Source organism: Capricornis sumatraensis, chromosome 3, assembly GCF_032405125.1.
Source record: "Capricornis sumatraensis isolate serow.1 chromosome 3, serow.2, whole genome shotgun sequence".
Lineage (NCBI taxonomy): Eukaryota > Metazoa > Chordata > Mammalia > Artiodactyla > Bovidae > Capricornis > Capricornis sumatraensis.
In genome coordinates, this window is record NC_091071.1 from 62,929,895 (window position 1) to 62,947,218 (window position 17,324).

The 17,324-nt window shown below is 40.4% G+C and overlaps 1 protein-coding gene across 3 annotated transcripts in view; it reads right to left on the bottom strand.

The window, feature by feature from the left end:
• Positions 1-744: 744 nt before the first annotated feature.
• OSBPL6 (oxysterol binding protein like 6) overlaps positions 745-17,324 on the bottom strand; it is a 114,940-nt gene continuing 98,360 nt past the window's right edge. For all 3 annotated transcript variants that reach the window (XM_068966823.1, XM_068966821.1, XM_068966820.1), the window contains 10 exons: positions 16,951-17,038; positions 16,111-16,364; positions 15,224-15,361; positions 14,826-14,889; positions 13,056-13,134; positions 8,451-8,595; positions 6,675-6,819; positions 5,156-5,282; positions 2,616-2,738; positions 745-1,347 (listed from right to left, as the gene is read on the bottom strand). In XM_068966823.1, the coding sequence (XP_068822924.1) occupies positions 1,239-1,347; positions 2,616-2,738; positions 5,156-5,282; positions 6,675-6,819; positions 8,451-8,595; positions 13,056-13,134; positions 14,826-14,889; positions 15,224-15,361; positions 16,111-16,364; positions 16,951-17,038 (1,272 nt within the window). In that variant the 3' untranslated portion in view covers positions 745-1,238. The remainder of the gene's footprint in view (positions 1,348-2,615; positions 2,739-5,155; positions 5,283-6,674; positions 6,820-8,450; positions 8,596-13,055; positions 13,135-14,825; positions 14,890-15,223; positions 15,362-16,110; positions 16,365-16,950; positions 17,039-17,324) is intronic.

The window sequence follows — 17,324 nt, forward strand, 5'->3', positions numbered from 1 at the left end:
ATATCAGTGGAGGAAAAAAACAAATTCTGAAATATACAAAACACATTTCTGCCCCTCATCTCCCTCCTTGGTAAATGTTTAATCTGTGTCTATGTATCATACAGAAACACTTGATGAAAATGTGATATGTGATTTTGCATAGAACTCATTTAAACAATGCAAATAAGCTTCTAGGGTTCTTGCTTCCTTTCCCAGTGGAATTCCAACAGTGCCAATGGGTCAGACACTGGATAGATGTGGGCTGCCTTGTGCTTCACTCAAAAATAGTTAGACTTACAGTACTCCGAAGCCCACAGAGAAATTCTATACGCTTTCTGCTATTTCCTTCCAAAGTTTTAACACCAGTGACAAGTGTTCAAATCAAATACGGATGTTGCCAAATAATAGGGCACACTGGGAGCTTAGGTGGAAGAGGGATGGTTTATTAACTGTACGCAGGACAGGAAACGGACGAGCAACGTGAATACAGAGATCTACTTAGCACACCTTTTCCTTCTTGCCCTACAGACATACGATATAGTAACCAATATATCAAAGTAAAGCATGTGTTGTTTACTTTTTTCAAGCTATTTGAGTTAGTCTCATAATTCTTTTGATCCCATAAAGTGAATCATGCCATGATTCAAAATATCTGTCCTTCACATAAACCTAGGAGCGCACATTAAAAAAATGATTTATTGTACATCTTTGCATTTCTTAAGGCATGAACAATGGCGTACAGATGGAACGGGTTCTGAGAAGCATCACATCTCTCTGGAAAAGGCCAGCACAGGTACACCCCATCAAACAGACAAGCTCCAAGTCGGAGCTGACCAACTGCACGGCCCTGGAGCTCCTGCCAGGAGGGGACGGCGCTTCTGGAAAAGGACCAGATGCATGGTTCATGTGTCATGCTGCTTTAAACTCTCTGGATCAGCTTTTTAAGCACCAGTTACAGTTTGTTTCTCTTTACAGACTCTTCAGACTTTGGATTTTATATTCTGCTCCTTTTATTCTGCTTTTTGAGGAGGGTGTGGATGTTTTTTAAGGAATATGGTTGCAGCAAAACAGAAAGGATCCGAAAGTGGTTACAGGCCTTGCCTAATGCACTTCTGAAAGTTCATTATAAAGATGAATAGAAAAGCAAATGATCGGTTTTCAACAGACCCAGAAACCACGCGGAGCTCTAAGAAACATAATTGTGCATAGTTATTTATTCATTCAGAGCATGATATGTTGGCTAGCTCTACGTTTCCAATTTACCAGAGAACAGGGCTATCTACTTTGCTAAACCCAGGGTCCTTTCGCAGCTCCCAGTAGGTGTCGTTAGAAACCCAGGCTTCTCTTTGATTGGCATCAATCACTTTTCTGTGAAAATACACAAATCAACATTAGATGTAAGTCTCATTCACGTGACCTGATCATTGGAACCCCTCCTGTAGATAAGGTGTGTATTATAATCAGTCCTTTGTAAGCCAGTGAACATTCTATCTGCTGGCTGATGATTTGACTATTTTTGACCAGAAATAAACTCATTTTTGTTGTGAAATGGAAGTGGGCAGTGTCCTAGCGAGAGGGGCTAAGAGCGGGGATAAGTTACCTCAAGGCAGAACTAGAAAGTGAAGTGGCCCAAACAAAGCACGTACAAACACTGTAACTAGACCCCAGACCCACAAGAATTTTCTTTGCTTCACTGATAGGGAAGGTATGCAGCCTTAGTAGCTGTAAGAGCTCTGCAGGGTCCAGCCCCAGTGAAGGCACTCTCAACATCTAAACAGCAGGAGTGCAGTTCTGCTCCAGAATAGCCAGGAGAGGGCAGCTAAAAGGGGCATGAGGTTATTCTGAGCTGATGTGTCCTGATTCTAAAGGGTGGCAGATGGATCTGGAAACCACAGCTTAGTCTGTGTGATGTGTATATATATATATAATCCCTCAAATAATCCTGTAATAATCACCATGATCATACCAGAGAAGGGTCAAATCTGAATGGATGCAAAGCTCTATATGATAGAGGGTGTTAGTGTTAGTCACTCAGCCATGCCCGACTCTTTGTGACCCCATGGACTGTAGCCCGCCAGGCTCCTCTGTCCTTGGGATTTCTCCAGGCAAGAATACTGGAGTGGGTTGCCATGCCCTCCTCCAGGGGATCTTCCCAAGCCAGGGATAGAACTGGGTCTCTGATATTGCAGGCAGATTGTTTACTGTCTGAGACACCAGGGAAGCCCTTCCACATGAAAGAAGTAAAATTAAATACTAATGAAGCCAGAATGACCCTGTGGGCAATAGGGTCCCAGTTTATCTCGGTGAGGGAGTGGGAACAAGTTTCTACCATTCAAAAGGATGTAGCTGGAGGATAAGGAGCCTTTCGGGCAGGATCCTCACTCTTTATTGCTGCCCATGAAAAGAAAAGAGCTACTGAGCAGAATTTATTTCTGTGGTTACAAACTTCATGAGACCAAAAAATCTGATTCAATATTTTCACTGCCAAATACCAGTGACCAAAATCAGTTTAATTTTCTACCTCAAAGTGCCCTGGACATGAAACTATCCCTCATTTTCTTTTTACCCTAAGTTTTTCATTGCTTGTGGTAACCATTTGCAAAACATGAACTTGTTGCGGGAATAAACTGACTTACTTAAAAAATTTTGGTATATGTTCAAGGTTGTTTTCTTCCATGTATCGTCTTCGAGATCTCTGGAGTTCCTCTACTCTTTGCTTCTCTGCTGCTGCAGCTTCTAAATTTCCTTCTTCCAAAAATCTAAGCAGAAAGCAGTTTATCTTTTAATATATTATCTTCTTTACTGAGAAAAAACTCAGCCCATTTGCATAAACTTAAATTCTGGCTGCTATGAACATGACACAATCAACAGTAACACTCTGATAACGTCCCCTTGCCTCTGCCACAGTCTCTGTCTGCCATCAGCTATTTTGTGTGTGTGTGAAAGTCACTCAGTTGTGTCAGACTCTTTGTGACCCTATGGACTGAAGCCCGCCAGGCTCCTCAGTCCATAGAATTCTCCAGGCAAGAATACTGGAGTGGGCCGCCATTCCCTTCTCCCGGGGATCTTCCCAACCCAGGTATGTTGAACCTGGGTCTTCTGCATTGCAGGCAGAAGTGAAAGGGAAGTGGTCAGCTTCTCTGTGCTGTCTAGGGTTCCCAAACTTGAGATTTTTCCGGACGACTGGAGAGTCTGAGGTTAGAACATCGTGAAGTCCTGGGCTCTGCTGCTTTTCCATGTTACAATGAAGCACCTGTGAAGGGCTACTGCATGGGGGATGCGACCTGGCTGTTCTCCAGCTATGTTTAGAACGGATTGAGAGGGAGGAGCTCTCGTCTTTTATTGCAAAGAGTAAAACTGATGAAAAAAAAAGAAAAGGTAACAGCTGGGGGAAACTACAAAAGGCCACAGAAAGGAGATAGTAGTAAATGAGATTCAGAAAGGCAAGACTGAAACAGAACTGCGAAAGCAGACCCAATGGTGATCTGCAAATGTTTCAATTTCAAAATGAGAGCAAAGAACAGGGATACAATACGACACACAATGTACAGGAAGCTTCTCGATAAGTCTGAATGTCAAACAGGGACACTGCATGATCTGGAGAAAGGGAGGAACACAAGAAAACTGAATACTGAACATCCAATACTGGGGACACTTTGGCAGAAGACAGACAGAGCCACAAAGACACTGGAAACGGAAAATCTTGGATGGAATTTGTACGACATAGAATTTCTGTAAAGAGTAAAATTAATTCTGTAGCAATAGACAACATGAGTATAGAAATATGTAAGAAAAATTTTTCAAAAATCAGAAGGTATTAAAGATACTGTATATTGAGTATATCTCACACTCTAGGGGATCGAAAACATGCTGGGAAAACTCCAATTCTTGACTCAAAACATTTCTAGGTATGGGCTTCCCTGGTAGCTCAGTGATAAAGAATCCACCTGCCAATGCAAGAGACATGGGTTTGATCCCTGGGTCAGGAAGATCCCCTGGAGAAGGAAATGGCCACATACTCCAGTATTCTTGCCTAGGAAATCCCACAGACAGAGGAGCCCGGAGGGCTACAACTGCTGGGATTGCAAAAGAGTCAGATACAACTTAGCTACTAAACGACAACAATAATGATTTCTAGGTATCCCTGTATCTTCTCCTCTTTTTTCTTTTTTTTTTTAATCTTCTCCTCTTATTCTTCACTGAAATGGATAAAGGAGATCAACCGTATGATGATGGATAGAAACTAAACTTTTGGTATACGTAAGTATACAGATGTAGAAATATAATTAGTACACATTAAAATTACATAATATTACTATATACACGTGCGTGCTAAGCTGTTTCAGTCATGTCCAACTCTTAGAGACACTATGGCTGGTAGCCCACCAGGCTCCTCTGTCCATGGGACTCTCCAGGCAAGAATGCTGGAGTGGGTTGCTATGCCCTCTTCCAGGGGATCTTCCCAACCCAGAGACTGAGCCCACATCTCTTACGACTCCCACACTGGCAGGCAGGTTCTTTACCACTAGTGTCATCTGGGAAGCCCATTCCAGGTGAAGTTGCTCAGTCGTGTCCAACTCTTTGCGACCCCATGGACTGTAACCCACTAGGCTTCCTGTCCATGGGATTCTCCAGGCAAGAATACTGGAGTGGATTGCCATTTCCTTCTCCAGGGGATCTTCCCGACCCAGGGATCGAACCCAGGTCTCCCGCATTGGAGGCAGACGCTTTCACCTCTGAGCCACCAGGGAAGCCCATTAGTACATACATAACGTTATAATTATATAATGTAACACCAATGTTACCTGAATAAAAAAAGATGCTCTGTGTTAAAAAGTAATAGAAGTACAGAAGGATAAACACTGAGGTGAGGAGTGACTGTGTATTTAGTGAAGAGTTCAATAATTTGCAGACTTTTGGTAAATTGGGGGGCTGCACTTTTTGTTAAAAAACATCTGTGTTATCTTCTGTGGGGCACTTTTGTTGAGTTAATCTTCTATTATGATCATACTCTGAATACTCTTTTTCTAGGGTTAGAAGGCTCAATTGCTGCTAAGTGAATAAGGGAATGAATGCTTCAGTGAATAAGCAAAGGACGGTGATGAAAGTACTGATGACTTCTGCAAGCACCATGCCATGACCTGGTGTTCATTTTAAGCGCCACCGCTCTGCTCACCTCTGATCTGGCCGGAATCGGGCATCTGTTGGAGGAAGGAGGTCTTTTAGTACAGGATCTAACTCGTTGAGCTCAATAGCGAACCTTGTGAAGCCATAGTAGAGCTCGTAGTTGGTGGGCATGGAACCTGGAATGAAGCCAAGAGACCACTGTGAGACGCAAACAGGTGTATAGAGCATGCAGAGGCTGACTTAACCCAGATGTTTTAATTAACACTAACATTAAATCATAGTCATAAACATTAGATTACAAATTTTGCACTTATTTATTTATTTGGCTGTGCTGGGTCTTAGCTGCAGCGTGTGACACAGTCAGTCTTCACTGTGGCATTAGAACACTTAGCTGCAGCGTGCAGGATTGAGCTCCCTGACTAGGACTGAACCTGGGCCCCTTGTATTGGAAGCACACAGTCTTAGCCACTGGATCACAGGGAAGTCCCTAGATTACAAATTTTTAAAGAAATTAAATTGGTTTTATTTTGTAAGATGAAAAACTTTTATGTTGACCATTAGAACTGATAGATTCATAGATTTAATAAAATCTAGCCTTTAAAATACAACTTTGCACATATAGTAGTCTTCACTGGCTAAACTACACCATAATTTTTCTCTCAAACATCCAACTGGATATCTAAACGTTTGCGTGATTAACTATGAGCAGCATTAAGATATCACCAGAAACACTTACAATTTATTTCCATTTAGAAAAGAAAAAAATTCAGATCTAATGTTTACTGGCACTTTTAAACTAAATTCGAAGGTAGAGCCGTTGCAGGTTCTGCACATTCATGTACTTCCAAGCTTCCAGAACAGAGCCTGAAGCTTAGTCACTACTCAGTACATAACTGACAAATAAATGAACTAACCACTCTCCTAGCAGGGAGTTTATATACTCAACTGAGGTCTCTATGGAAACTAACAGCTAATTTTAAAGTTAGGGATTAACTGACAAAATTGCAATGAAAATAAATATCATGTGGGTACTTGTTCCATTTGTACTTGATAGTCAATTATATGCTAGTGTATTACCAGAGCTCTCTTGATGTCTTTTATTAAGTGTCAACATACTGTAGCTCTTTGCTGCTCAAGTAAAAAGATCACTTATTCTGGTTAAATAATTGAATTTCTGGATTATGGATGTTTGCAGGCTTTCCTTTGTTTTACTAAAACAGAGAATAAATAAACAACATGAGTACTTAAGTTTGCATATTTCAATTATTTAAATGCTTTAGTAAGTAAACCTAGCTTTGGAAATGTGGGCCTTACATTTAGAAAGATTTTACATGAAGCCCAATCTCTGACCACACATCAGATTTGGTCTCAATTCGACAACTCCTTAATATTGTACTTAGTAAACTTATAGATTAAGTATAAATGTAACTGTAATTGCCTTAAGCATTTGCGTTTATAATCTCACTATTAAAGAAAACATAAGGTGTACCTCACGAGATGATGGGACCTTCCCTACCTTCTGCCACTCATGGCGCCCCCTAGAGGCAGGACACTCAAGCCAGTCTCACCTGGTCTCCAGATGCACTTAGCAGAAGGGGCCACACCACAGTACAGCCCTTCATGCCATTTCCCAAACAGCCGGTGCACCACCTTCCCCTCCTGATCCATCACAACCCCCTGGACTTCATTCACATTAGAATTCCAGTAATTCACCTGGAAAAACCAAACTCCTGTTAAAACACCCTGTCTGTTTAATAACACCAATCCCTATAATTTTCATACGGAAAACTTCCTTAACCTTGATGTTTCTCAGGCAAGCCATTTCCAGACATCTATCTCAAGGAAGGGTGGCTTTCTAAGCATTAGTTGGCTTAACTTTTAAGAAAGGGATGACCCTACTCCATGCTAGAGTATGACAGCACAGCCCAGAGAAGGCTGAATTTCTATCTTAACTGAGTATTAATCTATAGATGAGGAATTCTTCCCATCGTCCTGTCTTGAATTTTCCTTGGCTCCTGGATTTTAATGATTTTCAACTGGCAACGCTGGAGAAAACTAAAATAATTTTCATAGTAGTTGTAAATGGCTGAATTTAACCAGGAAGACCTTGTTCTGGTTCTCTTCCAGCTTCCTCTCTTCCCCTCTTTTCTCAAGGGGTCAGAAGCCTGGGAGAACTCACTCATCTGGATCCCATGGCCTCATTCTAGATGAGGTCCCAATTCTTGTCCAAATGGCTTTAAGCTTATTCCACAGCCTGCACAGGCCTTTCCTTGATTCATCTACTCAGAGGCAGATGAAAATGTGAATCATTAGGCCTGAGGGCTGGCCAAGGGTGGCAGTTTGAAGGGGTGTGGACGGAGTCTGGAAGTGTGGGCTGGACTGTCTATATAAATATGTGTGGCTTCTTGCAGTGCGGGGCAGAGACGGGGGTGGGGAGTAAGTGGTGAAGGCCGCGGGCCAGACTGACTCTCCTGAGCTGCCGGGTTTCCAGCTCAGTGTTCCCAAGTGTCCAACCTAGACTTGCAGATTTTATTTTTACAAAAGTACTTTTGTCAGTATAAACATATTTTATTTGACAGCTTGTGGGCTTGGTTTACATATTTTAAATATTTACACATATGGAATGGGGACGTCCATTTGTACTCTCACCCTGAGCTCTGCAAATATTAGAGGCAGGCCTAAACTGAAGTTTCTCCTAGACTAGAAAACTAAATACACACAGTTACTGTCATGACCCAGTCAGAGCAAATACTGATTCAGGCTCTTCAGTTCTGAGCCACATAATCAATCTATAAGAAAAAAAGGAAAAAAGAAAAATATCTGACATCTTCTCTTGTTAGGAAAGGTACTGCTTTTTGTTGAACTTATATAAGATTATATATAATAGTGGCAGAGTTAGATAAGTTTATAGGGACTAGAAGCTGTCATCTCTACGTAGCCTCAGAAAACACAACAGTGATATATTTACTTCCCTAAAATAAGATCACTTGAATATGTTGTAATCAAGCAGGAATATAAATAGAATATAAACCAGGAGACTTGTTACAGGCAAGAAGTACTCTCTGGAATTTTACTTAATGAACTGACTGGCTGCTTAAAAAGAACATTCTTTAAAAAGAATTCTTTTCTCTGTTTCAAGATGGTGTCCTTTTTGACTTCTACATGGTCAGCTGTCTGCATGCCTGGGGCAACTCCACCGTTTTGTTCTGCTTTCTTAACTAAATGTCCATAAGGATTAATGCTACAGGACTGATACACTTGCTGCTGTTTAAGGTAATTGCTCTATTTCTTTCCTAGGAAGCATTTTATATATCTTTCCTTTGCTGTTGTATGAAATTATTTACCTTGACAAACGTGAGTTTGCAAATGCAAACACTGCTTTTGGTATTTCTAACGGTTACTTCTCCATAATGCTCTATCCATCTCCTCCCACTCAGGATGTTGTGTATGCACGTGGTGACCTTATTCCACACATAGCAATCTCCATACCTAGTGAAGAATACAACACTGATGAAAAACAATGAAGGTCACAAATATATATCACTGTTTCTACCAGTGAGAATGGTTTTCACCAAAGCCTCCTTTTCGAACTTGATCTTCCTCTCATTTCTTTGCTGGAAGTTTCTATGTGGTCATTCATTTAAGGGATATGTCAGTGCTTTCAGGGTGGGGAGGGCGAGAGGCACAGCAGGGCATGCATTTAAGAAAGGCTGCTCTGAGGACAGGGCTTCACGCTCTGAGTTAAGGCAAAATATGTGAATAATACCTTGGGAAAAGACACATGAGGATAGATAAAAAAAATCTAATGCAAGTTCTGGGGACTAAGGTTATAGAAACAGTGAAGAAGATGAGTCAAAGCAGAAACGATGCCCAATCGTGGCTGTATTTGGTGATGAAAGTAAAGTCCGATGCTTCAAAGAACAATATTGCATAGGAACATGGAATGCTAGGTCCACGAATCAAGGTAAATTGGATGTGCTCAAACAGGAGACGGCAAGAGTCAACAATGATATTTTAAGAATCAGTGAACTAAAATGGATGGGAATGGGTGAATTTAATTCAGTTCAGTTCAGTTCAGCTGCTCAGTCCTGTCTAACTCTTTGTGACCCTATGGACTCCAGGGGGGCCAGGCCTCCCTGTCCATCACCAACTCCTGGAGTTTACTCAAACTCATGTCCATTGAGTTGGTGATCCCATCCAGCCATCTCATCCTCCGTCATCCCCTTATCCTCCTGCCTTCAATCTTTCCCAGCATCAGGGTCTTTTCAAATGAGTCAGTTTTCTGCATCAGGTGGCCAAAGTATTGGAACTTCAGCTTCAGCACCAGTTCTTCCAATGAACACCCAGGACTGATTTCCTTTAGGACAGATTGGTTGGATCTCCTTGCAGTCCAAGGGACTCTCAGGAGTCTTCTCCAACACCACAGTTCAAAAGCATCAATTCTTTGGTGCTCAGCTTTCTTTATAGTCCAACTCTCATATCCATCCATCAGATGACCATTATATCTACTACTGTGGGTAAGAATCTCTTAGAAGGAATGGAGTAGCCCTCATAGTCAATAAAAGAGTCCAAAATGCAGTCCTCGGTTGCAATCTCAAAAATGACAGGATGAGCTCAGTTCATTTCCAAGGCAAACCATTCAACATCACAGTAATCCAAGTCTATGCCCCAACCACTAACGTCAAAGATGAAGTTGAACAAATGCTTCTGTGAAGATCTTCAAGACCTTCTAGAACTAATACCAAAAAAAGATGTCCTTTTCATCACAGGGGACTGGGATGGAAAAGTAGGAAATCAAGAGATACTGGAGTAACAGGCAAGTTTGGTCTTGGAGTTCAACATGAAGCAGGGCAAAGGCTAACAGAGTTTTGCCAAAAGAATGCACTGGTCATAGCAAACACCCTCTTTCAACAACACAAGAGATGACTCTACACATGACATCACCAGATGGTCAATACTGAAATCAGATTGATTATGTTCTTTGCAGCCAAAGATGGAGAAGCTCTATGAAGTCAGAAAAAACAAAACCTGGAGCTGACTGTGGCTCAGATCATCAGCTCTTTATTGCAAAATTCAGGCTGGAATTGAAGAAAGCAGGGAAAACAACTAGGCCATCCAGTATGACCTAAATCAAATCTCTTATGATTATACAGTGGAGGTGATGAATAGATTTAAGGGACTAGATCTTGTAGACAGAATGCCTAATGACTATGGGTGGGGGTTCATAACACTGTACAGGAGGTTTTTCCCCAAGCAAAAGAAATCCAAGAAGGCAAAATGGTTGTTTGAATAGGCCTTACAAATAGCTGAGAAAAGAGAAGTGAAAGGCAAAGGAGAAAGGGAAAGATACATCCAACTGAATGCCGAGTTCCAGAGAATAGCAAGGAAATCCTTCTTAAGTGAACAATGCAAAGAAATAGAGGAAAACAATAGAATTGGAAAGACTAAAGATCTCTTTAAGAAAAATGAAGATACCAAGGGAATATTTCATGCAAAGACAGACACAATAAGGAACAACAACAGCAAGGGCCTAACAGAAGCAGAAGAACTTATATACAGAGTACGTCATACGAAATGCTGGGCTGGATGACTCAAAAGCTGGAATCGAGATGGCCAAGAGAAACATCGACAACTTCAGATATGCAGATGATATCATTTTAATGGCAGAAAGTGAAGAGGAACTAAAGAATCTCTTGATGAAAGTGAAAGAAGAGAGTGAAAATGCTGGCTTAAAACTCAACATTCAGAAAGGAAAGATCATGGCATCTGGTTCTATCACTTCATGGAAAATAAATGGGGAAAAAGTGAAAACAGTTTCAGATTTCATATTCTTGGGCTCCCAAATCAATGCAGACTGTGATTGCAGTCACGAAATTAAAAGATGCTTACTCCTTGGATGGAAAGCTATGACAAACCTAGACAGCATATTAAAAAGCAAAGATATCACTTGGCTGACAAAGGTCCATATAGTCAAAGGTGTGGTTTTCCCAGTGGTCATGTATGGATGTGAAAGTTGGACCATAACGAAGGCTGAAAGCTGAAGAATTGATACTTTTGAACTGTAGTCCTGGCAAAGACCCTTGAGAGTCCCTTAGACAGCAAGGAGATCAAACTAGTCAATCGTAAAGGAAATCAGTCCTAAATATTCATTGGAAGGACTGATGCTGAAGCTGAAGTTCCAATACTTTGGTCACTTGATGTGAAGAACTGACTCACTGGAAAAGACCCTGATGCTGGGAAAGATTGAAGGCAAGAGGAGAAGGGGACGACAGAGGATGAGATAGTTGAATGGTATCACGGACTCGATGGACTTGAGTTTGAGCAAGCTCCAAGAGCTGGTGATGGACAGGGAAGCCTGAAGTGCTGCAGTCCATGGGGTCACAAAGAGTCAGACATGACTGAACAACTGAACTGAACTTGAAACTGCACATTATTATATATTCAAATGAAGTGCTATTTCAATCTAAAATGCTTCTGGATTTCTAGAAAATTTATGAATTGGTATGATGTAGGCACTATGTATACCTGGGGAAAACTCTCTTCCTCAAGAGTTTGTAAATACTGAAAATTTATTTTGTGGTCCTGAGAACTGCTCCCTTTCCCAACCATCCTCCATATTCAATATACCAGAAAACTCTGTCACTCAAATAGACAAAAACAAAGCAAAAACAAAATCAGTTGAATGAAGAAAGAAAGAAAAACAATCAAATGTTTGGCCTCAATGAAAACTTTAATTAAACTTTAAGATGCATAGGCTATATTCAGGGGTTCCCTGGTGGTTCAATGATAAAGAATTCACCTCCCAATGCAGGAGATGCAGGTTTGATCCCTGGGGAAGGAAACGGCAACTCACTCCAGTAGTCCTGCCTAGGAAATCCCTAAGGGCTATAGTCCATGGGGTCGCAAAAGAGTCATGACTTAGTGACTAAACAACAATTAACAACAACAAGGCTATATTCTCCAGAAAACAAGAATCCCATCACTTCCTTAATAAAATAACTTAAACTTAAAATAGTGCCTGGGGCTAAGCACAGCAGTGAAAGTATAAATTATATAGAAAATAAATGGCTAAAAAGAGAAACTTTCATATATAATGCGAAAAGAGACACAGAGAATAGACTGGTGGTTGCCAAGAGGAGGGAGGTGGGAAAGGATATGAATAGGAGTTTGGGATTTTCAGATGCAAACTAGTATATGTAGACTAAATAAGCAACAAGGTCATACTGTATAGCCTAGAGAACTATATTCAATATCCTGTGATAAATCATAATGGAAAAGAATATGAAAAAGAATGTATATATATATACATATATATATATAATGAAGTTACTTTGCTGTATAGTAGTAATTAACAAAGTATTGTAATTCAACTATATGTCAATACAAATAAAAAATAATAAAATGCAAGCTAACATGGTGTTTGGAACAGGGAGGTGCTAACTATTGAATGGAGGGTATGTAGAGATAAAAAGGAAGCTTTGACACATATGCTAAAATTCTCATTTGCTTTTGAGGGGGTCCAGTCTCAAAACTTTGGTGAAAACCAATGTAACATTGTAAAGCAATTACACTCCAATGAAAAAAGACCTTAGATGAAGTTGACAGAAGCCTTGGCCATAAAGGGCAATAGCTCCTGGCCACCATCTAGAGTTTCAAAGAGCTGACTCATTCGAAGAGACCCTGATGCTGGGAAAGATTGAAGGCAGGAGGAGAAGGGGGCGACAGAGGATGAGATGGTTGGATGGCATCACCGACTCAATGGACATGAGTTTGAGCAAGCTGCAGAAGATGGTGAAAGGACAGGGAAGCCTGGCGTGCTGCAGTCCATGGGGTCGCAACGAGTTAGGCACGACTGAGCGACTGAACAATAATAAACAACAAGTTTCAAATGCCCATTTATGATTTGGAAATGCAGATAAGAGACCAAAAGGAAGATGAGAGCAACCTACTTTGGAAGCATGACATTCAGGGTTCCCACGGGCAGGATTTCCATTGACTTGCCCCAGAACTTGTTTTTCCATCTGATATCTAAATGACATAAGGCAGAGGACAAAAACAGTTACACTTTATATCTAATCATTTACTCTAGAAAAGTGAACTTTTATAACATACTTTACATTTTACAAAGAACTTTTGTAATCACAATCAATTCTACACTGTTAGTTCTAACATGACAAGCGCCTGAGGATGGCCCAAGATGAGATTAACTGGGAACCCCCCAAAATATCTATCTGTTTTTCCATAATATATTCTCTATATGTGTTTTCAACAAATAAAACTGGGAAAGACTTGGACTAATCTGTGTGTGCATATTCATATACACATATACATAGACTCTACTCTGCTTTAACATCTCCACAAATGCTGTTAGAGGATTTAGCTAAATGGTGGAAATATTTTATACATGTTTGTGTATATATATGGTGTATAGTAAAAGTAATTGTAGATTGTAGTATGGCAGTAACATTGATTTATATTCACATTTATTTGAAAAGTTACATGACTTGGGAGAACCAGTATAAAAAAAACAAAGCCTCTAACTATAGATGGGTAAGATTTGTGAGAAAGTGAGATTAACTTAACGAACGTGTTCCTGTGCTGGTTGTTAAGATACTACTCAGGGCCCAGAATTTTATCTCACATAATGGATTTTTGTTTTACTTGCGGACACTCAGGTATACCTGAGCTTGTGTATTACTGTCTGGTCTCGGTTTTGATGAGATAAGGAAGCTTAGGGCTCTCTCCACAAAATTTCTGGCTCTTTGTTATGAACAAGAAATGGCTTACTTTCTTAATCTGCACTAAAGCACAGTCACGGTGCTGCTCTATCATTTCATATCATTTTTAGGTTGAGGACGTGTGCGTGAGAAGAGTCATACAGTGATCAGTGGAGTGTCTTTTCAAATGTGAGGGAATTATTCACATTTAATGGTAAATGTACACGTGAATGATGGCGCAGATGGTAAAGAACTCGTCTGCAATGCAGGAGACCTTGGTTCCATGCTGGGTTGGGAAGATTGCCTTGATAAGGGAATGGCTATCCACTCCAGTATTTCTGCCTGGGAAATCCCATGGACAGAGGAGTCTGGCAGGCTACAATCCACAGGGTCACAAAGAGTCGGCCACAACTGAATGACTAACACTTTCACTTACATATATATATATACTTTTCTTTCTAGAAGGGTTTTGAAACTTTCTATCCTAGGTGAGTTTACAACATTCTAACTTAACAATGGATATTAATTTAATAGAGACTTCAATTCAAACCCCCAAGCCTCAGTGAGTTAAAAAACAGAAATTACTGCTATGTATGTGTCTCTCAATAGACTGTGAGCACAGATGATGTATAGCAGAGCTTTCTTTCAGGATTAAGATCTATTTGTACACCTTTAAGAAGCAAGAAGACGGCAGATCCAATCTTCATACCACCAATGCAGACAACAAGGCACATGAGGTAGAGAGGTTGCCCTGAGCTGGCGCTGTCAGCATAGCGCCCTGTTGTCTCACAGGGCTGTGCTTCCTAAATAAATAATCCCATCTCCCAGGTGACATGGTTTCATATTTCAATCAAGAAACCTAATCTCTCAAACTGAACTCTATGCCAATTACCAACATTTTCTGAGTTCTAAAAGAAGAAATCTAAACTGAGTACTCTGGAAACTAGCAACTTTCTTATAGGCTTATCAATTGGATTTAGAAGTTATAATTGAAATACAAACCTTGCCAAAACACAAAATTCTTGGATTCACAGTGACAGGCAGAAATGGGTGGATGATGGCTAACCTGAAAGTTAAAAACAAAAAAAAAAGGCAATGACATCAGTGTTAAAACTTCCACAAAGGATCATTTCTCGCAACATGTATTTGGCTACCCCCAAATAAAAGTTATTCAACTTATCCATCTCTGTTATTGCGTTAGTCTCAAAATGTGTAAGTAAATTACCAAATCTTACAACTTCATGCTTAAAAACATTTGGAGGATGTAATTATATAGATAAGCTAAGTGAATTTTCTGTTAGCTAGTACTGTAACCCATCTCAACCAGATGTTTACAAAAACAAGCTACAAACAGCCCTCCTACAGTTTCTACACAGAAACCTGAGTCCAGTGGCACTTACTTGTTCTGAGAAAAATCGGAATCCTTTGTCCTCTCTAATGCATTCATATGTCTCCCCAAGGACAGGGTTGAATGGCTTACTTCCTGCTCTGAAATAGGTGGAGCAATATCCTGAAACTGCAAATGCAGCAATAAGAACCTGTTAAAACATTTAAGAAAGGAAAATAATATAGGAGAGACTACTTCCAGGTCTGTTTGTCCCTTATTCCTCTAGATTTTATATACCCACATCACTGGGTGCTGATTTGACGATATCTGTATTTTCTATTACTTGCACAGACTCTTCATATACTCATGGGGAAAAAAAAAATAAATGAAAATGCAGTTAAACTCTTTGCATGGGAACCAGCAGGCAACTGAGGCCAAATATTCTTCATTCATCTGTCCATCCAATTCCTTGAGTATTACAGAGTTCAAAGGTTCTGAAAGCCAGGTTATACCATTTACACAAGCTTACAGGAAAGTTGTGGCTGCTGGTGCTTTTCAGAGGACAGGTCAAGTTTTCCAGAGTCATATGGAGTAAAGGCCAGGGCAGAGAACAAACAGGAAGTTACCTTCTCAGACCCAAGTTCCTCAACAAATGAGCTTCCCTGGCATTCAGAAAAAGCTGATAAAGCAAGGCCAGGCATGTCTTAAACCTCTAAGAAGTGTGATGCCTTTACATTCTAACTTGAGAACCACTCGGACCCAAGAGTAAGTCACAAAGACTGTATCTTTCAATAGAGGTATCTAGAGCTTTTTTGACCCTGCCTGGTTTATGCAAACGGATTTCTCTTACCTATGCAGTTAGAGTATTAGGCAACAAGCAAATGCACTATCCTAATGAATCTTCCCTAGCCCAGGTCTAGGGTTGGCAAATCCAAAGGGCGCTGCTCTGCTATTTATTACCATGCGCTCGTAGGGACTGTCAGTTTCCGAAGCCTTGTCCAGGAGCTCACTGTATTCCATTTCCTCGCAGAGATGCTGCAGAGTATTGAGTGGCTCGTTTAGCTCCACAGGCATGGAGACTTTAGACAGGTCTTTACCAATGTTGTTCCTCAATATATTCCACAGGTTAATGTTACTGGTATCGGGACAGGGAGCTGGCAGGCATGTTCGACGTCCATTTCGGAAGGCTCCTCCCGTAAGCTCCCCATTCAAGACTAGAAGAAGAAGAAAGATGAGAATCACAGTGAAAGATATTTTGCTTTTCTGATTTCCCAAAACCTGGGAGGGAAAGAACCCTTTCAAATAATTCTGACTGTGATACATTTCTTAAGCCTTCCTTACACTCTCCCAAGAGTGAACAGAATTATTTCAATACAAGCTTGCTGATAAATGCATAAAACATCAATGTATAGTTCTTTCTGGTGTTGTTTCACGACTCGTGGGATGTTAGTTTCCCAACCAGGGATTAAACTCATGCCCCTTGCCTTGGGAGCTCAGTCTCAACCACTGGACTGCCAAGGAAGTCCTAAACAAGTAAAAATTTTAAAAACTAAATATAAATACATTTAATTACAAAGGACTCAAAAAATTTTGGTTTGAGCAAGAACTAAACTTTTTATCTTAATCCTCTCCCTAACAAATTTTTCAACCATTTTCACCAGATTATACAAATATAAATTTTATTGAACAGTAAGCTGCAAAAGAACAATTAGCAAGGGGGCCAAAATGATTATTCATTGAATCATCAGCATTGTATCTGGCATGTAGACAGTACAACCTCGAAACTCAGAGGATGCATACTTTGCCGAGAGATGTTGTCTGCAACACTGGTGTTGTCTTCAGATATATTATCACTCACATCACTGATGTAAGACTCATCATCTGAAGCCTAAGGAAGAGAAGACCATAGAAAGGATCAGAATTTTCATTTAGTCTTGACATTTCAAAAAAATTAAACAATTAAAAACAACAGGATATTGTTCAAATGGAAAGCAGAGGTCATAGTGGGAAATATATGTGGTACACGGGCAATGAACAACTTAGGGTGTCCCATGAGCCAGAATATTGGACTGTCAGGAAGCAGCTCTTATCTTTAAGTAGCTTTCTATCTTAAGTTGGGCTCAGAAGTTGGGAGAGGCTAGCACATAACCAGAAATGTTTCAATACAACACAGT